We start from the raw sequence: 27967 nt of genomic DNA on the forward strand, positions 1-27967 counted from the left end.
AAAGGTAGGGGTAAAAATAAATTTATTGGACAAGAAAGATAGCATGAATGATGTTCCACATGGGTCTGAAGAACTCTAACAGAAGCTTGGGAGAATCATGACCATTGTGCCTGCTGCTATTCAGAAATTGCGTTCCAAATTATGGGAAGGTCACGCTTCTGGTCTACAGAAGCTATGGGATCAGTTTGAGAGCACCTTGATGACAGGTTTCATGCTTTTGGACGCAAGGCTCTGTCCCCAAACAGATTGCTAGCTATCCACAAGTATCAGCCAGCAGCTGGGGTATGACAGAAGGAGACACAAATGAGAATATCGAACATACAAACATACAAATTAGGAGCAGGAGTAGGCCACTCGGCCCTTCGAGCCTGCTCCACCATTCAATAAGATCATGGCTGATCCAATTACTCCACATTCCTGCCTACCCCCGATAACTTTTCACCCCCTTGCTTACCAAGAATCTATCTACCTCTGCCTTAAAAATATTCAAAGACTCTGAACTCTCTTCCTCAGAGGGCAGTGGAAGCAAAGACTCACGACCCTCTGAGAAAAAATTTCTCCTCATCTCTGTCTTAAATGGGCGACCCCTTATTTTTAAAGTGATCCCTAGTTCTAGATTCTCCCATAAGAGGAAACATCCTCTCCACATCCACACTGTCCAGAGCCCTCAGGATCTTATATGTTTCAATCAAGTTACCTCTTACTCTTCTAAATGCCAGCGGATACAACCCTAGCCTGTCCAACCTTTCCACATAAGACAAACTGCCCATTCCAGGTATTAGTCTAGTAAACCTTCTCTGAACTGCTTCCAATGCATTTACATCCTTCCTTAAATACATACTTTGGTTCTGTCTTCACAAAGGACAACACAAATAACCTCCCAGAGATGTCGGGGAAAATAGGGTCTAATGAGAGGGAGGAACTGAAAGGAATCAGTATTTGTAGGGAAATGGTGTTAGGGAAATTGATGGGATTGAAGGCCGATAAATCCCCAGGGCCTGATAATCTACATCCTAGGGTACTTAAGGAAGTGGCCCTAGAAATAGTAGATGCATTGCTGGTCATCTTCCAAAATTCGATAGACTCTGGAACAGTTCCCATGGATTGGAGGATAGCTAATGTTACCCCATTATTCAAAAAAGGTGGTAGAGAGAAAATTATAGACCAGTAAGCCTGACATTGGTAGTGGGGAAAATGCTAGAGTCCGTTATAAAAGATGTAATAGCTGAGCACTTGGAAAACAGTGACAGGATCAGACAAAGTCAACATGGATTCACAAAAGGTAAATCGTGCTTGATTAATCTACTGGAATTTTTTGAGGATGTAACTGGTAGAATAGATAAGGGAGAACCAGTGGATGTGGTGTATTTGGACTTTCAGAAGGCTTTTGATAAGGTCCCGCATAAGAGATTAGCATGTAAAGTTAAGGCACATGGGATTGGGGGCAAGGTACTGGCTTGGATAAAGAACTGGTTGGCAGACAGGAAGCAAAGAGGTGGAATAAACGGCTCTTTTTCAAAGTGGCAGGCAGTGACTAGTGGGGTACCGCAGGGATCGGTCCTAGGACCTCAGCTATTCACAATATATATAAATGATCTAGACGAGGGAACTAGATGTAATATCTCCAAGTTTGCAGACGACGCAAAGCTGGGTGGGCGTGTGTGCTGTGAGAAGGATGCCGAAAAACTCCAGTATGATTTGGACAGGTTGGGTGATTGGGCAGAAGCATGGCAGATGCAGTATAATGTGGATAAATGTGAGGTTATCCACTTTGGTGTCAAAAACAGGAAGGCAGATTATCTGAACGGCAATAGATTGGGAGAAGGGGAAGTGCAACAAGACCTGAGTGTCCTTGTGCACCAGTCGCTGAAGGTAAGCATGCAGGTGCAGCAGGCGGTTAAGGCGGCAAATGGTATGTTGGCCTTCATAGCGAGAGGGTTCAAGTACAAGAACAAGGATGTCTTGCTGCAGTTGTACAGGGCCTTGGTGAGACCACACCTTGAGTATTGTGTGCAGTTTTGGTTGCCTTATCTGAGGAAGGATGTTCTTGCCATGGAGGGAGTGCAGCGAAGATTCACCAGACTGATACCTGGGATGGCAGGAATAACGTATGAGGAGAGATTGGGTTGATTGGGCTTATACTCGCTGGAGTTTAGAATAATGAGAGGGGATCTCATTGAAACTTATAAAATTCTAACAGGACTGGACAGACTGGATGCAAGAAGGATGTTCCCGATGGCCGGGGAATCCAGAACTAGGGGTCACAGTCTAAGGATTAAGCCATTTAAGACAGAGATGAGGAGGAATTTCTTCACCCAGAGAGTGGTGAACCTGTGCAATTCTCTACCACAGAAGGCAGTGGAGGCCAATTCATTAAATATATTCAAGGAGTTGGGTATATTTCTTAAGGCTAAAGGGATCAAGGGATATGGGGAGAAGGCAGGGACAGGGTACTGAATTTGGATGATCAGCCATGATCTCATTGAATGGCGGAGCAGGCTCCAGAAGCCGAATGGCCTACTCCTGCTCCTATCTTCTATGGTTTATATGTAAATAAGCAGACCAATACTGTACACAGTACTCCAGATGTGGTCTCACCAATGCCTTGTATAACTGATGTAAGAAGTCACACAACACCAGGTTATAGTCCAACAGCTTTATTTGAAATCACAAGCTTTCGGAGCACTGCTCCTTCGTCAGGTGAAGTGGAGAAATGCATAAAGACACAGCTTATATAGTCAGAGAATCATGTCTGATGTTTACAGGTAATGTTTCCAACTGCCATTTATCACACCTCAGCAGAGAGATAATCACAGCAATCAAAGGTGTGAATGGTGTCCAAACAGGTCAGTCAGGAAAACATTACATCAAAGAACAATGAGGTGGGGTCAAATAGTGCAGATGCTGGGGTCTGTATGAAAAACAAAAAAAGACAAAAAACATTTTTTTGCTGGAAATCACAGCAGGTCCGGCCGCATCTGTGTAGAGAGAACAAGCCAATGTTGACTTGAGTCTGGATGACCCTGCGTCAGGTGGGGTTACATGTAGCGTGACATGAACCCAAGATCTCGGTTGAGGCCGTCCTCATGGGTGCGGAACTTGGCTATCAGTTTCTGCTCGACGATTTTGCATTGTCGTGTGTCTCCAAGGCCGCCTTCGAGACACACAACGCAAAATCGTCGAGCAGAAACTGATAGCCAAGTTCCGCACCCATGAGGACGGCCTCAACCGAGGTCTTGGGTTCATGTCACGCTACATGTAACCCCACCTGACGCAGGGTCATCCAGACTCAAGTCGACATTGGCTTGTTCTCTCTACACAGATGCGGCCGGACCTGCTGTGATTTCCAGCAAAAAAAATGTTTTTTGTCTGTTTTTTTGTTTTTCATACAGACCCCAGCATCTGCAATGTTTGACCCCTTGTGACCCCACCTCATTGTTCTTTGATGTAATGTTTTCCTGACTGACCTATTTGGACACCATTCACACCTTTGATTGCTGTGATTATCTCTCTGCCGAGGTGTGATAAATGCCAGTTGGAAACATTACCTGTAAACATCTGACATGATTCTCTGACTATATAAGCTGTGTCTTTATGCATTTCTCCACTTCACCTGACGAAGGAGCAGCGCTCCGAAAGCTTGTGATTTCAAATAAAGCTGTTGGACTATAACCTGGTGTTGTGTGACTTCTTACATTTGTCCACCCCAGTCCAACTCCGGCATCTCCACACCTTGTATAACTGAAGCATAACCTCCCTACTTTTGTATTCAATTCCCCTCGCAATAAACGATAACATTCTATTAGCTTTCCTAATTACTTGCTGTACCTGCATAGTAACCTTTTGCGATTCATGTACTAGGACGCCCAGATCCCTCTGCATCTCAGAGCTCTGCAATCTCTCACCATTTAAATATGCTTCTTTTTTATTCTTCCTGCCAAAATGGACAATTTCATTTTCCCACATTATACTCCATTTGCCAGATCTTTGCCCACTCACTTAACCTATCAATATCCCTTTGCAGCCTCCTTATGTCCTCTTCACAATTTACTTTCCTACCTATCTTTGTGATATCACCTCTTACGGACCCATCTGCCCTACCAGTCGGCCACCTCAGAGGACAGCAGAAGGGGAAAGTAGGGAACAACAGGCAATCTGGTTAAATGCTGAGATGTTAGCAATACTCCTCTGTGTATACTGGGTCCATAACAACTTGATGGCACAATGGTGGGATGATACTGAAAGTAGGGATTCGTGCCATCAAGTTGTTATGGACCCAGTATACACAGAGGACCACAGGACTGGTGATCTTTGAAATTCACAACCCTGGAGTCGTATTTGATCCTGCGATGAGCTTCCACCCACATATCCGTCTAAGCTCATCTGCTGCTGATGCTCTCATCCAAACCTTTGTTACCTCTAGACTTGACTATTCCAATGCTCTGCTGGCCAGTCTCCCATCTTCCACTCTCCATAAATTTCTGCTCATCCAAAACTCTGCTACCCGTATCCTAACTCGCACCAAATCCCATTCACCCATCACCCCTATGCTAACTGACCTACATTGGCTCCCGGTCTGGCAACACCTCAATTTAAAAATGATCATCCTTCTTTTCAAATGGCTTCACCTCATCCTATCTCAGTAACCTCCTCCAGTCCTACAACCCTCCAAGCTCTCTGTGCTCCTCCAATTCTGACCTCTTGCACATCCTTGATTTTAATTGCTCCATCTGCCTTCAGCTACCTAGGCCCTAAGCTCTGGAATTCCCTGGCTAAACCTTTCTGCCTCTCTAGCTGTCTCTCCTCCTTTAAGACACTACTTAAAACCTACCTCTTTGACCGAGCTTTTGGTCATCTGCCCTAATATCTCCTATGTCAAATTTTGTTTGATAACGCTCCTGTGAAGCGCCGTGAGACATTTTATTACGTTAAAGACACTGTATAAATGCAAGTTGTTGGTGTTGACACTTTCTTAAGGCTGCATCAGAAGCATTGCTTTAATCCTGATTGTATGTTGCACCAGTATTTGGGTGGAAACATGAGTCTCATTGTATTTTTGCACATCAGTGTGGAGGTTTCTGACTGGTGTTAATAGCCAGGCAAAAATATCTTGCAGTCACATGCATTATTCTGTTGTGGTGGTCCAAGACCAGCTGGTCATTGATGAAATGGTATCCTTTGCAATTCATATGTGTTACAAGGTTGTTCTTTGGTGCCCTGATGGTTACATGGGTGCCAATGAACCCCTGCACGTTTGAAAATCAGCCATTTGGTACACTCTCTTGACTTCTTTCCTCCTTTCCATTGGGAAAGTAGCACGTATATTGCCCCTGGAAAACATGGCTTCAGTGACCTACTTGACGCAGTGCTGTATGGGGAACTGACTGATCTGGAAAATGTCACCAGTGGTGGCTTGAAATGAGGCGATAGCATAAAAGTACAATAGGTTGATAACTTTAACTGCAACGGGCAAGTTCTGTCCATGTGCTGGATGTAGTCAGGCTCCAGTATACGACACAACCTGACAACTGCCTTCCTGTTGAATTGTAGATGGTGAAAATAGATCAGTTCCAACATGCCCAAATAATTTTACCTCTCTTATCATGCGAGCCCTGGATCACCTGTAGATTTACGGAAACCTGAGGTGTCAGTGCACTTCCCTTTTATCCCTCAAAGCCAGAATAGCCATTGGCAAGCCCAATGGAATGTCTGTGTTGAGCGCAGTGCTTATAACAGAGCATGGCAACTCAGCAGGAATGATGCTGGTAGAGGTGTGCATTAAATGAATGCTAAAGTGCAGAAAAAAATGCACTAACTTTAATGCACAAGGTTCAACTGTGAGGGAAGGTTTCTCTGTCTTTACAATTATACAACTATCTGTCCCTAAGCAGACCATTATCAGTTATGAGCAGCGGTGGCTTCAAATATGGATCATTTAGCCGCAATGCCACACCCTCTGCAAGTCTTGGATGAGTCAAAATTTCCTTTGGCTCAATACTGACAAAAGTCATCCTTTTCAACTCCCACCACATACTGATTCTCTAATCCATGCCTTCATAAACCTTAAGAATTAACTTCTACAATGCTTTGCTCAATGGCCTTCCCATTTCCACCCTTCACAAACTTCACCTAATCCAGTCCCTGTGCTCTCCCACATAGCTCCACACACTGTCCTTACAAAGCTCCACTGGTTTCCTCTGTCCTAGAAAATTAACTTCAAGAGCCTCATTGTCAAATTGCTCTGTAGCCTTGCTCCATCTTGTCAGAGTACCATACATCTTTGCTTGCATCCTCCACGCCTCTGACTCAGGATGACTGCTCGTTTGCTGCTTCACCTATTCCAGAATCAGTGGCCCTGTTCTTTGGAATTAATTCGCAAAACTTCACTCTGGTATCTATCTTTACTGCTTTCCTAGGCCTTCTGAAAATTCATCTTCATCACCATGACTTTGGTGTGCCCTCCATAAATTTCCTCCTTTTCCTGCTCAGTATCCACCTCTCCCTTTGTGATGTTCTTTCATGTGAGAAGTGATTATATAAATGCCAGCTGTTGTTTCAAACAGCACATGTTACATATCTTTAGGTACTCTGTGCCTTGACGCTGCACTGTTGTTTCCCTCTCACCAAATTGAAAAACCCCAACTGGATGAGCCTGTTCCCAGTAAGAGAGCACAGAGGGCACATCCATAGATAGGTACAAAGCTGCAGGTGCGATGTAGTCCATACCTCTAAAAGGGAAAGGCTCCACTTGTGTAGTTATGCAACCATGGTCAACAAATGAAATAAGAGACAGTATCAAGCTAAAAGAAAAGCCTTACACAAACGCAAGGAAATCCAGCAGGCTGCGAGAGCTATAAAAAGCAACAAAGGGATACAAAGAATGTAATATGGAATATGAAAAAAAATTGGCAAGTAATATCAAAGCTAATGGCAAATGTTTTTCGAAATATATTAGAGATCAGTAACGGAGAATGTTGGCCCATTAAAGACAGATTTAGGTGAGACTATAATAGATGATAAAGAAATGGCAAACCTGTTAAATGAGTAATAAAAACAGAAAATGCTGGAGAGATTAAATGACAAAAGGGATGATGGTGCAAGGCAAAAGGGGGTGGTAATGGGATAAGTAAAGAAACAGAAGATGGGTCTGGAGTGTGGTGTATGTGCCTTTAAGAGCAATTATGGTGTATGTGCCTTTAAGAGCCCCTGGTGTGCGTAATGCAGGTAATTGCCACTTGGGCTATATAAGCCTGTGTATTGTGTATATCCTTTAGAAACCCCCCCCCCCAGACTTGCTTAGTAAATACCTATGAACCAACTCCTGTCTTCAGTGTCTTTATCTACACACGGACACTACAGTGGCGACGAAGTGGAAACGGACTTACCTGCAATTCGGCAGCACCTCAAGGACATCGATTCCTCCAGCGTCCAGAAGACTCCAGGAAGTAAGAGAAACTGTGGTTTCACCAGCTGGCCAAGCTGGTGACAGGTACTGCGCTAATCCTTCCTGGGCGTCAGGCTGGAGCTCCAGCGGCGGGCTCTACAGCTGAGACAGGCAGCGAAATCGGAGGCAAGCAATAACGGACTGGGAGGGTGCACTCGAGAGACGGCCGGCGCGGCAAGCAGGTCAGCGTTTAGACCTCCGTCGGGAACGAGTCTCCAACAGTGAATAAACGGAAACCACAGTAAAACAGCGTTGTTATCGGTAGCAGCGGCGGGAAAGCGCGGGAAGCGCCATATCGTTGCTACAGAAAAAAAAAGCGCGGGAAGCGCCATATCTTTTCTGAAATGCCTAAATCTGGTAATATTGAGGCTTTTGATGGCGAAATAGAAGATTGGACCACATACGTGGAAAGAGTAGAGGTTTATTGCACTGCAAATGGAATAGCAGATGAAAAAAAAGCTTCAGTACTTCTGAACTTAATGGGCGCGAAGACATACGGGCTGTTACGAAATTTAATCACTCCAGCCAAACCAAAGGACAAGACTTTTAAAGAAATTGTTGATACCCTGCAGGAGCATTTAAACCCAACACCGCTGCTGATAGCGGAACAATTCAAGTTCTTCAAGAGAAATCAACACAAGAATGAAAGTAACGCTGATTACCTAACCGAATTAAGAAAGCTATCAAAGTACTGCCAATTCGGAGCAGGACTATCGGATTATCTTCGAGACAAATTTGTTTGCGGTCTCTTAAGTGAAGGAACACAAAAAAGACTGCTTTCTGAAAAAGATTTAACATTGGACAAAGCTTTCAGTATGGCTGTATCATACGAAGCAGCAGCAAAAGGAGCTGCAGAGATACAACAAGAGACACAGGACTTCGGCACCCATAAAATGACACAGGAGTTCGGAAGTTGTTATCGCTGCGGCAGATCCACCCATAACCAGAGGGACTGCTGGTTCAAGAGCAAAGCATGCAGGCAATGTGGTAAGATTGGACACATTGCACGGGTATGCCAATCTGGACAAAATAAATCCACTGACAGAAAACAAAAAATCAATAAAGAAAAGTACAGGAAGGTACAAATGATGACGGACAATAGCTCCGAAGACCAGAATAGCGATAGTGACTCCGAAAACAAGAGACTAAGCTGTCTCAAATTACATAATGTACTTGCCAAAGAGGATTACCAAACCATTTGGGTTACCCTCACAATAGCAGGGTCCCCAGTTAAAATGGAGCTAGATACAGGATCAGCTCTAACCGTAATAAATCGACGAGATTACGAGAGGCTATTTTCGCATATACCTCTAAAAGACACATCCATTATCTTAAAAACATATACGGGGCAGAAAGTCTACCCCAAAGGAAAAATAAGGGTGCCTGTGGTATACAACGACAAAGAAATACAAAAGTTGTATTTATACATTCTACAAGATGGTGGTCCACCGTTGTTGGGACGTGAATGGATAAGGAAGATACGTTTAGACTGGCACTCCATTCAGGCACTGACGGTGACCAGTAAGGAAAAAAACAATGATGACATCATACCTGAACGATTAAAAGACATCTTGGCCAACGCCAAAGAAGTGTTTCAAGAGAAACTAGGAACCTTGAAAGGCATCACCGCCTCAATAAAAGTGGAAGATACAGCAATTCCAAAAATTTTTTAAGGCAAGACCGGTGCCATACGCAATACGTCCGGCAGTCGAGGCAGAGCTGGAGAATTTGGAAAAGGCAGGCGTATTATCCAAAATAGATTGGAGCGAATGGGCAACACCCATCGTTCCAGTCATGAAAAAAACATTGAAAAATAACTGAGGAACAGAAAAAAATTCGCATCTGTGGGGACTTTAAGGTGACTGTAAACCCAGTCCTTCACACGGTACAGTATCCTCTTCCGAGGATAGAAGATATTTTCGCCTCACTATCCGGAGGGAAACGTTTCACAAAAATTGACTTGGCACAGGCATATCTACAGATGGAGGTTGAGGAGACCTCTAAAAAGTATCTCACAATAAACACAGTACAATCGACTGGTTTTTGGAATAGCATCAGCTCCAGCTATCTGGCAAAGAGCTATGGAGCAAGTCCTGCAAGGGATTCCGGGGACTCAATGCTACCTAGACGACATCCTTATAACAGGAGAAAACGACAACGAGCACCTTGCCAATTTGGAGCAGGTGCTCACTAGGCTGAAAGAACGGGGCCTACGAGCAAATCGCCCCAAGTGCGAATTTTTCCAAAATCAGATATCATATTGTGGCCACATAATTAATAAGGAAGGGTTGCATAAGTCACCTGAAAAAATTGAAGCAGTTATAAAAGCCCCAGCACCTGAAAATGTTTCACAATTAAGGTCATTCCTGGGATTAATAAATTACTATCATAAATTTTTACCGAACTTATCAACTATTCTACACCCTCTTAATGATCTTCTACAGGCAGGAGTGATTTGGAAATGGAACGAAGACTGTAAACGTGCCTTCCATAAATGTAAAGACTTAATCACATCCGAGAAAGTTTTGGCTCATTACAACCCATCACTACCAATCAGACTGGCGTGCGATGCATCCCCTTACGGCATAGGAGCGGTATTGTCCCATAGATTCCCTGATGGCTCGGAACGGCCGATAGCTTTTGCGTCACGCTCATTGAACTCAGCTGAGCGTAACTATGCCCAGATAGACAGGGAAGCACTCAGCCTGGTATGGGGAGTGAAGAAATTCAACCATTACCTACACGGACAAAAATTTACCTTGCTGACTGACCATCAACCCCTCATCTCCATATTCAACCCTAAAAAAGGTGTCCCCATTATGACGGCACAAAGACTACAGAGGTGGTCCCTTTTTCTAGGGGCACACCAATACAACATTGAATACAAAGGGTCAAAACAGCATGGGAATGCTGATGGTTTATCGCGCCTACCGTTGCCAACGATAGAAGAGGCACCTACAGTAGACCCAGTAGAGATATTCCACTCTACCATAGTGGAATGTCTACCGGTGACAAATTCTGCCATTGAAAGGGAGACAAGAAATGACCCTACTCTCTCACAGGTCTACGATTTAACAGTGAAGGGATGGCCAGCACATGGCGAACCACTGTTGCCAGCATTCTCGCAAAGAAGAGAACAGCTGTCAGTGTGCCGAGGAACCTTGATGTGTGGATCCAGAGTGGTGATTCCACCCAAACTCCAGGATAAAGTGCTAAAGGAGCTTCACGAGGGGCATCTGGGTGGAGTGAAAATGAAGAACCTAGCTAGGGCGTTTGTATGGTGGCCAGGTATCGATGGAGACATCGAAGACATGACCAAGAGCTGCCTAGGATGCCAGAAGGTCCAAAATGCTCCGCCACAGGCCCCTCTACATCCATGGGAGTGGCCCTCATCTCCCTGGCAAAGGGTGCACATCGACTTTGCTGGTCCATTTATGGACTCAATGTTCTTAATCGCAGTTGATGCACACTCCAAGTGGCCGGAGGTAATAAAGATGTCCTCCACCACCACGGAAAAAACCATCACAGTATTAAGGACCATATTTGCCAGGAATGGGCTGCCGGAACAGATATGTTCTGATAATGGACCGCAATTTGTGTCCGAAGAATTCAGAAAGTTCTTAAAGAACAATGGGGTAAAGCACTACACGTCCGCCCCATACCATCCCGCCACCAATGGATTGGCTGAAAGGTTTGTCCAGACCTTCAAGAAGGCCATCAGGGCCATGGGTAATGAAGACATAAAACTTCAGCACAAGGTGGATAACTTCTTATTTGCATATAGGAATGCAACGCATATGGTTACTAACCAAACTCCCGCCATGATGTTCTACAATAGAAACCCAAGATGCCGGCTGGATTTGGTCAAGCCCAACATCCGAAGGGACGTGGAGAACCGGCAGTTTCAGGGCATGAATGAAAGGCCAACTAGGGCCTTCCAGATAGGCCAACCGGTTTTGGCCCGGGACTACCGTACCGAGAAATGGCAGCCTGGAACTATCTGCACACGATTAGGACCGCTGATGTATACCGTGGACATCGGAGACAGCATAATAAGGCGCCATGCTGACCAAATCATCAAGTCATCCGAAAAGGGACAACCTACACCATCACTCTATACATCTAACGATGAAGTAGAGATACCCATATCTACCTCCGATCCGGTGATACTGGAGCCCGATGAACCCGACACTGACCTTCAAGCTGAATCAGCCTTGCCAGAAGAACCTACTACACCACCAGAAACTACTACACCCCCGAGGCGTTATCCGGACCGAGTCAGGAAGCCTCCCGAGAGACTAACTTATAATTAATTAATACAGCAATGTATATTATTTTGCATATAACATGTAATTAATAATTACTTAAAATATGATTTACTAGTTAGCTAGAAGGGGAGGAATTGTGGTGTATGTGCCTTTAAGAGCAATTATGGTGTATGTGCCTTTAAGAGCCCCAGGTGTGCGTAATGCCGGTAATTGCCACTTGGGCTATATAAGCCTGTGTATTGTGTATATCCTTTAGAAACCCCCCCCGACTTGCTTAGTAAATACCTATGAACCAACTCCTGTCTTCAGTGTCTTTATCTACACACGGACACTACATGGAGGAGATGTAAATGGGAACAGCAGAATAATTACGAACAGCTGCTGTCTGGAAAAAATGGGGGCAGTGGTTAAGATCTGAAATTGTTGAAGTCAATGTTGAGTCCAGAAGGCTGTAAAGTGCCTAATTGAAAGATGAGGTGCTGTTCCTCAAGCTTGCGTTGAGCTTCATTGGAACAGTGTGGGAGGCCGAGGTCAGAGTAAGAGTGGGAGTGGGGTGGAGAATTAAAATGAAATGGAAGCTAGAGGTCACGCTTGCGGACTGAACGGAGGTGTTCCACAAAGCGGTCACCCAATCTGCGTGTGGTCCCCCCAAAGTAGAGGGGACCACATCGTGAGCAGCAAATATAGTATACTAGATTGAAAGATGTACAAGTAAATCACTGTTTCACCTAGAAGTGTTTGGGGCCTTGGACGGTGGGACAGGAGGAGGTAAAAGGGCAGGTGTTGCATCTCCTGCACTTGCATGGGAAGGTGCCATAGGAAGGGGAAGGGGTGATTGACGAGTGGACCAGGATTTCACGGAGGGAACGGTTCCTTCGGAATGCTGAAAGAAGTGTTAAATGAGTACGTTGTATCCATTTTCACAGTGGAAGATGACAAAGTGATACAACAGATCTAGAAAGTAAGTCAAGGGGAGACGCTTAGTGGATTTAATATAAGTGAGAAAATGGTAATGGAGAAAATAATGAGACTGTTTTCCACCACAGGGTTTTAAAAGAAATAAGGGAAAAATTGCAGATACGTTGGTCATAATTTTCAGGAATTGTACTTCTGAATTGGAAAATTGCAAATATCACTTCATTATTTAAGTTGGGAGGAAGAAACCAGGTAGATTAATAAATACCTTTTAAAAATTACCATGACCAAGCAGATTTAAGTAATTGTATGTTAAGTTTTTAAAAAAGCATGTATTTGAACAAATCTTACAAGGATTACATTTGAATTAACAGCTTGGCCTCTCCCTGGGACATCAGGCACAGGCAAACCATTGTATCAAGTTGTGCTGGGATATGATTTCTGTGAATGAAACTGAATGAACCCCATATGTGCCATGACAGAATTAATAGTCAGTACTATGCTGAATCTTCAGACAAAAAGCACTTCATTTTTGTCACACTATTAAAAAGAATATTTGACTAGGCATAGAGGTAACAGTAGGCTAGAGGTAATGTGAATGGATGCAGATGTGGTAAAAGCTTATCAGAGTTAAAATTTTTATTCTGAAATGGATATGCATATGTGTAATCTTTCATGTGGTTGCAAGGTTGGTATGATAGGTCAGTATTTGTGGCCTGGTACAAGCCAGACTGAGCTATTAAGTTTCTGACCTTGGGTTGGGTGATTCCCTTAACTGAAATACCAAATCAACTTGTTCATATCAATGTTGCAGATGCAAACACTCTGCCCTTTCCCTTTTGGGATACCACAGTAATTCCCGGCATCGTGGGTCTCCCCCCTTTTCCTCTTACTTGCACCTGGGAATAGACATTTCCCAGGCTCACAGGAAAGAATATTGGCCCTGTAATGTTTGTTCAATGATGGATCATGTCTTTTTGTGTGTCTGTTTGTATTTATGCTCATTAGGCCCACCTTGCCTGAATTAAAAAGCTCAAAATGTCCCGATGTGCCAGCAGCTTGCAATTCTTATTGCTATTTAACTTTAATCTGTGCCTGAAGTTCAGTTTTCCTTTGGTGCTGACTCCAATGCAGCTGGTAGATTACAGCAAAAGCTCTCCTTTTGTGTCGCTGTGCAATTTGCATAAATTACCAATCCTGGTTAGTGCTTGATGGGTTGGGAGGCCAGTAGGGAGAAAAAAGATTTTTATTTTCTCACTAGCACAAATGCAAATTGTTTGTGTTGTAACTTTATTTCTTTTGGGTGGGGGAAAAGGAAATTGCATATTACATCTTATGGCCATTTTACTTCCCTGCATTTAAATAGTTTAATTTATATTCAATAGTAATGTTGGCCAGGAGCATGATAGATTGGTTTAGTAATGAGCCAAATCAAGCAGTGAAAAAATACAGGATTTATGCCATCGCATAATCAATCCCCAATCTCTTCTTCAGGAAGTAAAGAATCGGAATGAGAGCCAACCATGGCCATTTCCCTGCAGTTTTTTTTTAGCATTATTGACCTGGGAACTGGTTGTGTGCCCATTCTCACAGGGGTCTGCGTATGGCAAAAAACAGTAAGGTGCAGAGTCTTTTATGGCTCACTTTTTTGACATTACTGTATAATGTAACAAGCAAGAAGACCTTTGACAGTTTGTGTATTTAGCAACAGGCAGAAGTTTACTGCAGACAATTGCTGCCAACAATTTTAGCTTCATGTAGAATTGCTTATACAGAATGGCTGACATGAATTACAGATTAGTTCAGAAACATAGAAACATAGAAGATAGGAGCAGGAGTAGGCCATTCGGCCCTTCGAGCCTGCTCCGCCATTCAATGAGATCATGGCTGATCATCCAAATTCAGTACCCGGTCCCTGCCTTCTCCCCATATCCCTTGATCCCTTTAGCCTTAAGAAATATATCCAACTCTTTCTTGAATGTACTTAATGAACTGGCCTCCACCACCCTCTGTGGCAGAGAATTCCACAGGTTCACCACTCTCTGGGTGAAGAAATTCCTCATTTCAGTCCTAAATGGCTTACCCCTTATCCTTAGACTATGACCCCTGGTTCTGGACTCCCCGGCCATCAGAAACATCCTTCCTGCATCTAGTCTGTCCAGGCCTGACAGAATTTTATAGGTTTCGATGAGATCCTCGCTCAATCTTCTAAACTCCAGTGAGTATAAGCCCAATCGAGACAATCTCTCCTCATACGTCATTCCTGCCATCCCAGGTATCAGCCTGGTGAATCTTCGCTGCACTCCTTCCATGGCAAGTACGTCCTTCCTCAGGTAAGGTGACCAAAACTGCACACAATACTCAAGGTGTGGTCTCACCAAGGCCCTGTACAACTGCAGCAAGACATCCTTGTTCTTGTACTCGAACCCTCTCGCTACGAAGGCCAACATACCATTTGCCGCCTTAACCGCCTGCTGCACCTGCATGCTTACCTTCAGCGACTGGTGCACAAGAACACCCAGGTCTCTTTGCACTTCCCCTTCTCCCAATCTATTGCCATTCAAATAATAATCTGCCTTCCTATTTTTGCCACCAAAGTGAATAACCTCACATTTATCCACATTATACTGCATTTGCCATGTTTCTGCCCAATCACCCAACCTGTCCAAATCGTACTGCAGTTTCACGACATCCTCCTCACAGCTTACCCTCCCACCCAGCTTTGTGTCGTCTGCAAATTTGGAGATATTACATCCAATTCCCTTCTCCAGGTCATTAATATATATTGTGAACAGCTGGGGTCTTAGGACCGATCCTTGCGGTACCCCACTAGTCACTGCCTGCCACTCGGAAAACGACCCGTTTATTCCAACTCTTTGCTTTCTGTCCGCCAACCAGTTCTCTATCCAAGTCATTACCTTGCCCCCAATCCCATGTGCCTTAATTTTGCACGCTGATCTCTTATGCGGGACCTTATCGAAAGCCTTCTGAAAGTCCAAATACACCACATCCACTGGTTCTCCCGTATCTATTTTACCAGTTACATCCTCAAAAAATTCCAGTAGATTAGTCAAGCATGATTTACCTTTTGTAAATCCATGTTGACTTTGTCCGATCCAGTCACTGCTTTCCAAGTGCTCTGCTATTACATCTTTTATAATGGACTCTAGCATTTTCCCCACTACCAATGTCAAGCTTACCAGTCTATAATTCCCCGCCTTTTCTCTACCACCTTTTTTGAATAGTGGGGTAACATTAGCTACCCGCCAATCCATGGGTACTGTTAAAGAGTCTATCGAGTTCTGGAAGATGACCAGCAATGCATCTACTATTTCTAGGGACACTTCCTTAAGTACCCTAGAATGTAGATTATCAGGCCCTGGGGATTTATCGGCCTTCAGTCCCATCAATTTTCCTAACACCATTTCCCAACAAATACTGATTTCTTTCAGTTCCACCCTTTCATCAGACCCTATGTTCCCCGGCATCTCTGGGAGGTTATTTGTGTCCTCCTTTGTGAAGACAGAACCAAAATATGTATTTAGTTGGTCTGCCATTTCTTTGTTCCCCATTATAAATTCCCCCGATTCTGACTGCAAGGGACCTACGCTTGACTTCACCAATTTTTTTCTCTTCACATATCTATAAAAGCTTTTACAATCAGTTTTTATGTTCCCTGCTAGCTTACTCTCATATTCTATTTTCCCTTTCTTAATTAATCCCTTTGTCCTCCTTTGTTGAATCCTAAACTGCTCCCAATCCTCAGGATTATTGCTTTTTCTGGCCAATTTATATGCCCTCTCCTTGGACCTTATGCTATCCCTAATTTCCCTTGTTAGCCACGGTTGGGTCACCTTTTTTGTTTTATTTTTATGCCAAACTGGGATGAACATATTCTGTAGTTCATCCATTCGGTCTTTGAATGTTTGCCATTGCCTATCCACCGTCAACCCTTTGAGTGCCATTCCCCAATCAATCCTACCCAACTCGCTCCTCAGACCATCGTAGTTTCCTTTATTTAAATTGAGGACCCTAGTCTCCGAGTCAACTACTTCATTCTCCATCTTAATGAAGAATTCAATCATATTATGATTGCTCCCACCCAAGGGGCCTCGTACAACAAGATTGCTAATTAATCCTTTCTCGTTACATAATACCCAGTCTAAGATGGCCTGATCTCTGGTTGGTTCCTCGACATATTGGTCCAGGAAACCATCCCGTAAACACTCCAGGAATTCCTCCTCCACAGTATTGTTACTAATTTGGTTGGCCCAATCTATATGTAGATTAAAGTCACCCATGATGACTGCTGTGCCCTTATTGCACGCTTCTTTAATTTCCCTTTTAATGCCATCCCCAACCTCCGCCTTACTGTTTGGAGGTCTATAAACCACTCCCACTAACGTTTTTTTCCCCTTAGTATTTCTCAATTCTACCCATACAGATTCCACCTCATCAGAGCTAATATCCTTCATTACAATTGTGTTAATCCCTTCTTTAACCAGTAATGCTACCACACCTCCCTTTCCTTTTTGCCTATCTTTCCTGAATATCGAATACCCCTGGATGTTGAGTTCCCAGTCCTGGCCTTCCTTGAGCCACGTTTCCGTAATCCCAACCAAATCGTATTTGTTTACTTCTACTTGCGCAGCCAATTCATCCACCTTATTACAAATGCTCCTTGCATTAAGACACAAAGCCTTCAGGCTTGTTTTTTTAACGCTCTTAGACCTATTAGAATTATTATTTACTGTGGCCATGTTTGATTTAAACCGTTGATTTCTCTGACTGCCACTTTTGTTTTTCTCCTTCCTATCTTTTGCTTTTATCCTTGTTTCCCTTTCCTCTGTCTCCCTGCTCAGGTTCCCAACCCCCTGCCATTTTAGTTTAAACCCTCCCCCACAGCACTAGCAAACACTCCCCCTAGGACATCAGTTCCAGCCCTGCCCAGGTGCAAACTGTCCGGTTTGAACTGGTCCCACCTCCCCCAGAACCGGTTCCAATGTCCCAGGAACTTGAATCCCTCCCCCTGGCACCATTCCTCTAGCCACGTATTCATCTGAAGTATCCTTCTATTTCTACTCTGACTAGCACGTGGCACTGGTAGCAATCCTGAGATTACTACCTTTGAGGTCCTGTTTTTTAATTTATCTCCTAACTCCCTATATTCCGCTTTTAGGACCTCATCCCGCTTTTTACCTATATCGTTGGGGCCTATATGCACCACGACAACTGGCTGTTCACCCTCCCCTTCCAAGATGTTCTGCAGCCGCTCAGAGACATCCTTGACCCTTGCACCAGGGAGGCAACACACCATCCTGAAGCCAGTGTTGCAGCCACAAGTGTACATACAAGCCACAAACAAAAACAATAAAGGGCTCGCCCATTGGCTAACATAGCGTGTCATTAAACCTGGAAATCATTTCTCATATTGTCTCATTTTTATTATTTACCATTGCTAATGATAGAGTGAATAACCTACACAAACAATAGATCATTGGCAATAAAATGTGGGCATGTAACGTCAGCAGTACATCAAATGGATATGTAACAGAAGTGCAAAATTCAAGATGAAATATTAAGAGTTTAGGTGTAAGAATGGACAAATCACAAACATCATTTCTGCAAACTACAGTATCTTTGCATGTATATGTAGCATAAACACATAGAAAGCCAGTCTTGTACACCACAAATATCATGGTAAGATCTATGCCACAGTTTTAGTCTGCGAATACTCAAGAATTGTTTAGAAACTTTAACTCACAACCAAGTACAGTGATGTGAATAACTGAATGTTTCAAGAACTCGAGTCTGGAGGCTTATGCAAATTTAGCTGATACCATATTCAGATATTGCTTAAGATTTTTTGGAATATTTGTATTCGCTTTGGCTGTCATGTTAAATATTTGTCCACCTTAAAAGGAAAACAAACATGCCCTGATCATTAAGCATTTGGTTTACAAGTACTTCCAGCTAGTGGAAATAAGAAAAACCTAAATGAGATATTACTGAAACACATCACAGAAAAGCAATATCCAGGATTTTTGCAAGAACAAATAGGGATTTAATGCCAAGCAGGGCATCAATTACATATTGAAAAAGAAACATACAAATATGTTCACCCAAATTCATTGTGAATAGGTATGTTAGTCCTTTATAAGGTTAACCTGTAAAGAGAACAAGTAGACTAATCCTTCCAAAAATGCAATACATTACCATATAATTGCAATGCCATTAAAACCAGAATATTTACACTTGAACTTAAGACTTTGCACATTTTTCACTTACTTGAAGACAAAGAGTGAGCATTGTTTTACAAAGGTGAAAGTTTCAATTCACAATTAGTAACATATAACCTTTTAGTTTGCAATATTTTATTCTGCAACTATTTGAACAAGGAGACATGCCTATGCATATGCCTATTTTACAGGAATCCATAAATTACCAATCTATATGGTGTAGTGGTCACATTTCTAATAGCTCGTTCTCATGCCTGTTCTGGATGCCCTAAGCCCCAGGTGAATCAGAGGAATTGACTTCCACATGACATTCGATGTTGGAGTATTTCACAAGGCATATTTCACTCACTCACCTGTTTACGCTTGGCAAAATGCTCAACTTAAAATGTCATCCACCACTTAACATGGATAAATTGAAGTTTGACGGGCAGATGTCACAATTGTTGTTCATTTACAACACACTTATTTGGGGTCATTGTGCTCAGCCTTGTTTGCAATGACACCTCGGTCAAATAAGATCTGAATAAGTGACATGACATGATGAAATGATATCAGAAACATGATCAGAACTGGAGCTAGATGGAGGGCAGTGGCACAGGCAGCACAAACATTCTTAAGTATTTGCACAGAATAAGGCTATGTAAAGACAATTCAATTTTATAGTTAACATTTTTATGATACATCTAAGCTTCTGAAACCTCAAGACAAGGATGTGTCAAAATTTTAGCTGAAGTGTCAATATCATGCTAAGGACACACTTATGTTTGTATAAAATTTATAACTAGTACAGTAGTTTTTGAACTACTTTGGGGGAAAAAGTTTCTAAAAGGAATACTTTAGAAAGGAAGGATTAAATGTTAAATCAGCTCGTGTAAAATAACATGAATCAGTTTACAGATGAAAAATCACGTCCCTGCAAGTTTTCATTCAAAGGTGGTAATATTTATTTTCCAACTCAAAAAAGAACATCTGCTTTTGTATGAGCTATAGAAAACTTTAGTCAAGAACAGGCATCATTACCCTTCTACAGTTATCTGGATGGACATGCACAAGTTAACACGTCCCAGGATTCCTAGTGCATGATGTCATGCTACAGTACATCTTAGGCCAACTCAATATATTTAAACAGAACAATAGAAAATGTATTATGTACAGCTCAGGTACAACCACATTCAAGTTAATTAAAGTTAGCCACATAAAGTACATTTTTACAGTAATACTTCTTGTGTAGATAAGAGGTTGCTTTTATCCAACATATCTTACATTTTTCTGTCCTCCCTTTGCAGAAGTCAGTATAAAATTGCTCAATTTGCAACTCTTGAAAATAACACTGCAATTGACTCAACTTGTAGATTAAGAGTGACAATGTTTATAATGAAAGTATGGGTTGCTAAATAACAGACTGAGAACAGACAAATTTCTTCATGCGAGTCAACTAATTGTATAGAAAAATATGTTCTACTTCTCACTGTAGACTATTCATTGGCTCCTTCAGGGTTTCTGCAGCCTCCAGGTTAGCAACTAATTAAATAAGCAATGACAGTGAATCTAATGTGCAAACACAACACATTCCTTCCAAACAACAAAGACAGACATCTTAAATAAACTATTTCTGATTTCCAACAGTACTGGTATTTCTTTAAACAAGATAAATTAGGAGTCTTCTACAGGGTCCATCTACAGGGTATTAATATATACTTAAAGAAAGCTAATCAGTGAAAAGTTTCCTTGTTTCATATTTTTCTCTTGGAATTTGTATAAAATCATGTGAAACATATAATTCAAAGTAAAAAAAACACAACCTTTATGCACACTAGCATTCATAGTGGTCAGCAGCAAAGAGAAGAAAGCCAAATTCATCCTGCAACATTGCAATCCATGGTTCCTTTTTGAAGTATTTGCATTTGGCATCATTTTGAAGTTTAGTGGTTTTGCTGTTGAAATTCTTTATCCTATGTGCTCCTTTTGGTTTTGGGAGTAGCCTTATTTGTGTATTTATATCCAGAGCCATTACTGGTTGGGGTTATGGATCTACGTACCTCTGGCTTACCAGAGATAGAACCTGTTCTGATTGATGGGATCAGATGTGTGGGTGACCATGGTCGTTTATCTTGTAATGGTGATCGTTTCATGCTTAGTTTTGGAGAAGCCTTGCTGTTCCCAGGAGGCTGAAATTAACCAAAATACAAGTGAAAATTGACCATAAAATAATTTCAAAATGTAAGCAAGATTCAAGTTTCAAAATCATCCTGGGTTAGATTCAAAGAATGGCAATAGTTTGTAAATTATTATAAGTTGCGAGTTAGAAAGTTAAATATTTAGAGAATGGGAGGGAGAAATCTCTGGTCTCTAAACATTTAAATTAGGTTTACAGAGTGTTAGAAAAAGCAGTAGGCCCTGAGCACTTGGTAAATCAGGTTTGATACTACGCTGGATTTATCATGCATGCCAACCTAGAAAATAAACAAAAGCTGACCAACAGCTTCAAAAAAAGCTGACACAGTTCCCAGCTTTGAATACAAGCTTATGACACATGAAGACAAGGAGTTAGACTGCGAGTGGAACACAGGCTTAGCCTAACTTAAGTTGCAGGTATACACAATATTGCATCATTTTTATTGCGATACATAAAAGTATATTTCGCAGCATTAGTGATTTAGAAATTGCTGAAGGGAGATAGGAGTGTTGAAGGCATAAGATTAATTTTCTATGGAGGCAAGCCCCCCTCAAAACACTTGGATTTTTAACCCCTAATTTGGTGCAACAATTAGCATTTTGGCACATATTTTAATTAAGTGCATTTTTGTTAACGTACTAAAACATATCATCACTCCAACCCTGTTCCCTATTTTATTTCCAAGCCCTGGCAATTGTACAAGTGACAAGAAATCCCAAATAGAGCCAGTTAGTGCTTTCAAACCAAGGAACGTCCACCGATCACAAAAAAGCAATTACACCCAGTCTTTAAGAAAATAATGCTTCGCATAAGACAACAGCCAGGCATGCCTCAGAAAGTTCCTTTAAACAAATTAAAGAGGTTTTAAAAGCTGCATTTTAGCAGCTAATTTGTTACATATAACTTATTTGGGGCAAACACTAATTAAACACTTCTGTATCTGTGACTTTCTGAAAACAGTCTCATTTTAATTTTGTTCTGCCTCAAATTTCTGTGCCACAAACAATGGGAGAAAATAACCTGACTGATTCCAGTCCCACCGCTCAAATTATCGGATTTGTTAATACTGACAACTTCCAATCCCAGTAAAAAAAACACTGATTTTTTTCTTGCCCAATGCTGACAAACTGACATGCAGGTTGAGGCACTGTCAGATTAAAAAAATGAGCTTTGGCATGTGTGATTTACATTCTTAGCTGTGTCAAACCAAAGCAATGTGAGACTGCACCCTCCAGGTCATCTCACTCCATTTCATTCTCAACAAAATCAGGATGGACTCTGGGTCTATACTGTCAGCTTAGCATTGATGCAAAGCTGAAATTGCTTTCCTCTGACACCAAACTTATAGTGCAGATGTACCCTAAGGGACATGTGTTGAAGATGTCATTGACTAGATTTACTGATTTTCTTGTAGGTCCTGTGCAGTTAGCTACACCTATTCAATAGCTAAACTATTACCTGGAGTTAAACAGACATGACATGTTGATTGCTAGTGATCTTGAACTTCATTCTCAAAATATATTATCAGGGTTCACACTGTAGTAGCTTTAGCTTCCCTCTCATCTCTTCAAGGGGGCCATTTTGATCACCCCTTGCTAATGAAGGAGGTGCCTCCCAATCTGAACAGGACTACTGCATCCAGTATGGTTGCATAATTCTTCTATTAAAGTCATTGCTCCCGCCTACTATAAACAACAACTTGCGCCTTTAACGCAGCAAAAGGTCCCAAGGCGCGTAACAAGAGCGGTATCAATAAAATATTTTTGACACCGAGACAGAGGAGATATCAGAACAGATGAGAGGTAGGTTTTAAAGCGCATGCTAAAAGGAGGGGAGAGAGGTAAAGAGGTTTAGGGAGGGAATTCCAGAGCTTAGGGCCAAGGCAGCCGAAAGCACAGCCGTCAATGGTGAAGCGATTAAAATTGGGATGCGCAAGAGGCCAGAATTGGAGGAGCGCAGAGATCTCAAAAGCTAGTAGGGCTGAAGGAGGTTACAGGAATAGGGAGGGGCGAGGCCATGGAGGGATTTGAAAACAAGGATGAGGATTTTAAAATTGAGGCATCGTCAGACTGAGAGCCAGTGGAGGTCAGGGATGATTGGTGAACAGGACTTGGTGCGAGTTAGGGTACAGGCAGCAGAGTTTTGGATGAGCTCAAGTTTATCTAGGATGGAAGATGGGAGGCCAGCCAAAAGAGCTTTGGAATAGTTAAGTCCAGAGGTAATAAAGGCATGGACGAGGGTTTCAGCAGCAGTTGAGCTGAGGCAGGGTCAGAGTCAGGTGATGTTACGAAGTTGGAAGTAGGCAGTGTTGGCGATGGAGTGGATATATGGTTGGAAGCTCATCTCAGGGTGAAACACAACACCAAGGTTGCAAACGGTCTGGCTCAGCTTCAGACAGTTGCCTGTTACGGAAACTATATAAATTGATATGAAAGCTCCCCGATATGTTTCCTGCATTATGATGACACTTATTTCCTAATGGTATAACCAGAAACATTAGATTTCTTTACTGCTGCTGCCCACTGCCCTATTTGTTTCAGCAAGCGGTCCACCAATACTCTGAGATCCCTCTCATTTGCTGTTTCCTGTGAACTTAAGCCATTTAGTTTATATTCCCACTGTTTCTTCCCTAGTATCTTGACCTTGCATTTTTTCCACATTAAATGTAATTTGCCATTCTTCAGCCCACTCTCCAACCTATCCAGATCCCTTGGTTTGCATGTTTCTTATTCTGTGAATTTGGTCTCACCTGCAAACTGAGACAGTTTTACTTCTATTCCCCCCACCCACTCCAAATCATTTGTATATACCGTAAACAGCAATGGCCCCAGCACTGATTATTGTAGCACCCTGCTGGTGAGCCCTTACAGCTCCTATCTTTTGCTTTTTGTTTCGTTAGTTTTCAATCTTTCTCAATATTATGCCTGCTATTTCATGCCCTGCTACCTTGTGGACTTAGACGGCTGAAAATTCAGTAGTCTTAGCGCCTCATTTGAGGCGCTAGAGGGCCTTGCGCCGGAGTTATGGCCAGCAGTGAAATTCCCTGGGGCCCTAAATCGGCGTTGCTCCGGTAGCGCTGCGCCGGCACCGATGACGTCATCGGTGTGCACAGCGTCCCGGTTGCCGTGGTAACCCGCCCGAACTCCGAAATTGAGTTGCGGCCGCCTCGCCCGTGGCAGCCGCAACCAGCGTTTTGTCAGAGGTGCCTTACTGCAGTTAGCGCCGGCGCATTAAAGGCCCCGCGGTGGCCGGCCGCTTTCCCGCCGGCCGCCTGCCCGCAGCTCCCTCCCCGGACTTCTCTCCTCCCCCCCCCCCCGGAACAGATGCAAGCCCGGCACTTGTCCGAGGTGCCGGGCTCATTTTTAAGCAGATTTGCGCGGGCCGCGGCCGGGTGCAGGCAGCTCCTCCTTAACGGAAGGAGGAGGCCTGCACTTCCCCAGCCTGCCGCACCGGGTGCCGCAGCGCCGGAATTCCGGCGCGAAACGGCAGTTAGCGCCCTTTTCCAGGCGCTAAGACCCTTCAGTAGCGCCGGCAGCCGTTTGGGCGCGGCGCCACTGAATTTTTGGCGCGCGCAGGGGACTTAGCGCCAGCACTAATTTCCGGCGCTAAAGCCCTGGCTAAGCCAAAACCCAATTTCTAGGCCATTGTTTGTGTGAAATGGTATCAAAAGCTTTGATTAAATTTAAAATACATCACATCAACAGACTGTCTGCTGTCAACAAGGTCTATCATTTTCTCCACAAACTCTAGCGAATGTTAGGCAAAATCCATACTGAGTCCCTCTTATAATACAATACCCATCTCGGTATTTCATTATCCAACTTTCAGAAGGACTTCTAATACTTTACCATAACATATGGCGCTAGTCTGTAGTTACCCATGTTGTCACAGTACCCTTTTTAAAGATTAGTGTCATCTTAGCTACCTTCAATCCTTAAGAACTGCTCCCATTTGAAATGATTCTCTAAAGATAATGGTAAGGATGTGATTAATTTTGTTTGGCATTTTCAGTACCCTTGTATGACGTTCATCTGGGCCAGATTCTTTGTCTTCCTTTAACTTCCTTAGCCTATCAGTGACCACCTTAGCTGAAATTTCTAATTCTTTTATCTCCCAAAAATTCAACTTCTGTTTCAGGGAGACTACTCCATAAGCACAGTGAAGAAGAATTAATTTAGTCTACTTGCTATCCATTGGTCACTTGCTACTGTGTGAGATAATGCATTTTGGGTGGAAAAATAAGGAACAGAAGTATAAATTTAATGGAAAGATGCTGTGGATCAACAGAGAGACCTAGAGGGTTAAATACACAATTCCTTAAAAGGTGTGCGTGCAGGTATATAAAGGCATAAAAACCTTCAATAGCATTTTAGCTTTTAGAAATAAGGGCATAGAGGTAAACGGCAAAGAGCTAATGATAAATTGTACAATGCCTTGGTTAGCTCACATGTGAAGTGTTGTGTGCAATGTTGGGAAATCTATTGGCCCGTAATTTGTGGTTGCGTTCGCAGTCATTACTGTGTAAAACTGACAGCAACGTCTGGTGTCCGCACATGCACAGTTCAACGTGAAAATCCAAACGTTGCTGTCAGTGATAGCCTGCTCCTTCATGGAGTGCACTGTTGCAGTCTTTGCAGATGCAATCATTAGAAATCACTGATTTGACATGAACTTCAGCTTTTGATGCACTACTCTCGCTGTAAAAACCATTAGAAAAGTTAAGCCTTGTTAACTGAGGTGTAACTGAGTTTTTAAAGGTGTACCTGAGTTTTTAAAGGTGTACTAAGTCATAATTACTTCTGAACAACCTCTTTGGCCCTGAAAAACAAATTTAACAATGCTGGAATATAATTCCCTCCATTCCATGATAAAAATTCCATACATTTTTGAAATAATTTTTTTTTAAGTTTGTAATATTTCAGCTTCTATCTTAATCCCATGTGTATGTCCCAAATGTTATTTAGCTCTCTGTAAAATGATTAAAAAGTGAATGATAATCAGTGCTTTTTACTTCCTAGTTTGTGATGAGAGAATTCTTCAATCTAATTGGCTGCTCAGCCTGCTTGATGACTTCACTGTTCCTGTATGCCAGAGTTCCTCTATAAGTGGCGGCAGAATGAAACTGATGTCGTAATAAGGGAAAATCGACGCCATGGAGCCCGCTAAATCTTCGAGGTCAGCGGTGAGCACCGTCCCTTTGCCACTGACCGCAAAATCCGGGCCATTATTGGTCATTGGGGTCAAAGAGAGTGCACTACTTAGATTTACCAGGATGACGGGCAGGGTTCAAAAACTAGTTATGAGGAAAGACTTGAGATACTGGGACAATTTCCACTAGATTTAATAGAGCTTTTTAAAATTATGAAGGGCTGAACAAAGAAAGACTACTTCAAAAGCAAAGACTATCTGTTCTGGTCAGGGAGTCATTGATGAGGGGTCATCAATTTAAAATTATTACTGAGAGGGAAGATAAGAGTTTAAGAGAAATTGTTTACTCCAAGGATTGTTGAAACATTAATTGCTTTGTCACAAGGAGTGGTTGAAGCAGAGACCATGATACCTTTTAAAGAAGAGTTGGATAAATATTTGAAACAGAAGATAATGCAGGGATATAGAACACAGAAGTGGGATTCGTTTTTGGATTGATCTAGCAAAACGTCAGCAGAAACATAATAAGCTGAGTAGCCTCCCTCTGTGTTGTAAACATCCAAGGTTCTCTCAGAACATTAAAAGGTTCCACATTAAGTGTGACAGATCAGGGGTCTGTCTAGTTTCAGGTCACAAGAAGCTTCACATGTTTTTATTCCAACACTTCTTGTTTTGGATCCTAAATCCTAAAATGGATTCCCAGCTATTCCTTATGGAAAGCAATACTGTCTATAGCTTGGTGTGCAAAGTTAGTCTTGAACAAATCCACATCACTGGCCAATATGTAGATGCTAATAAATAATTCGAATAATAAAGAGTTATCTAACTTTTATTTAAGTAGATTGCTTAACAAGTGGGAGTTTGTCTGACTTCTTTTTATGTGGCTTGCTTAACAAGTGTTGGGAGACAGAGTCCACGCAAGTGTTAGAAGTGGTTAGTGCGATTACGAGGCTATTAGTTCATTATAGTCCCATTTCTAGTCTTCACAATGATCTAATCAGGAGGCCTTGCAGTTTGGCTGTGTCTTCAAGGTATATGAATTTCTTCCCTGGTGTCTGGAAGACCGTCCTGCTACCTGTGAAATTTAATTTGATCGGCAGATCTGTCACTGCAAGAAATATTTTTCAGTGGGTCAGCTTTAATTGTAAGTGATATTTGTTTATTTAATCTTTATTACCAGCCTGGATCAAAATAAAGAAAATCATATAATTGTGACTGGTGTCTTATGTTCCTCAGTTTCTTTTTTGCTATAGTGCTATACGTGCAAAGGTTAACGAAGAAATTGTCCAGTTCATTTTTCATGTAACAGCTTTTCATAAAGATGTGTAGTCCAAGTTGTTTAAAGTATGACAGAGAACTGTGAAAGAATAATTGGTGTTTATTGTTTTGAAATTGACACTGACTTACATGAAGTATTATATATATGTAGTATTATATACCAGCTAAAATCTGATATTTTAATAGCGTTACTATTATTCTTATTTCTTAATAAACTTAATTCTTGGTTTTCAGCCTAAGGTCTATTAGTGTGGCATTTTCCATCTTTTGGAGAGATCAGGAGGATACAATGGGGTCCTGTACTTTTCCTTTGGGGATACCATGATGCTAAAAGTACTCTTTGTTTGCCTTGTGTCCTGGTATCCCAGAATACTTTAGGGAGTGAGGACTTACCTATAACATATAAGGAAAAAGCATCTGGAACAAGCTTGAATTGGAGAAATTCACAGCAGCTTAGACCAAAACAGTGTGCCAACTTTAAATCTGAAAAAAATTACCT

At 42.3% G+C, this 27967-nt stretch overlaps 1 protein-coding gene across 15 annotated transcripts in view; it reads right to left on the reverse strand.

The window, feature by feature from the left end:
• Positions 1 to 18668: 18668 nt before the first annotated feature.
• Positions 18669 to 27967, reverse strand: part of stk33 (serine/threonine kinase 33) — a 219042-nt gene continuing 209743 nt past the window's right edge. For 14 of the 15 annotated variants that reach the window (XM_086007935.1, XM_086007928.1, XM_086007925.1 and 11 more), the window contains one exon: positions 18669 to 21034. In XM_086007935.1, the coding sequence (XP_085864061.1) occupies positions 20819 to 21034 (216 nt within the window). In that variant the 3' untranslated portion in view covers positions 18669 to 20818. Of the gene's footprint in view, positions 21035 to 26985; positions 27548 to 27967 lie in introns of those variants that run through there. The other variant, XM_086007938.1, reaches the window with a different exon arrangement.

The sequence above is a fragment of the Somniosus microcephalus genome, chromosome 15 (assembly GCF_052327205.1).
Source record: "Somniosus microcephalus isolate GS21.2 chromosome 15, FLI_Smic_1.0, whole genome shotgun sequence".
Taxonomy (NCBI): domain Eukaryota; kingdom Metazoa; phylum Chordata; class Chondrichthyes; order Squaliformes; family Somniosidae; genus Somniosus; species Somniosus microcephalus.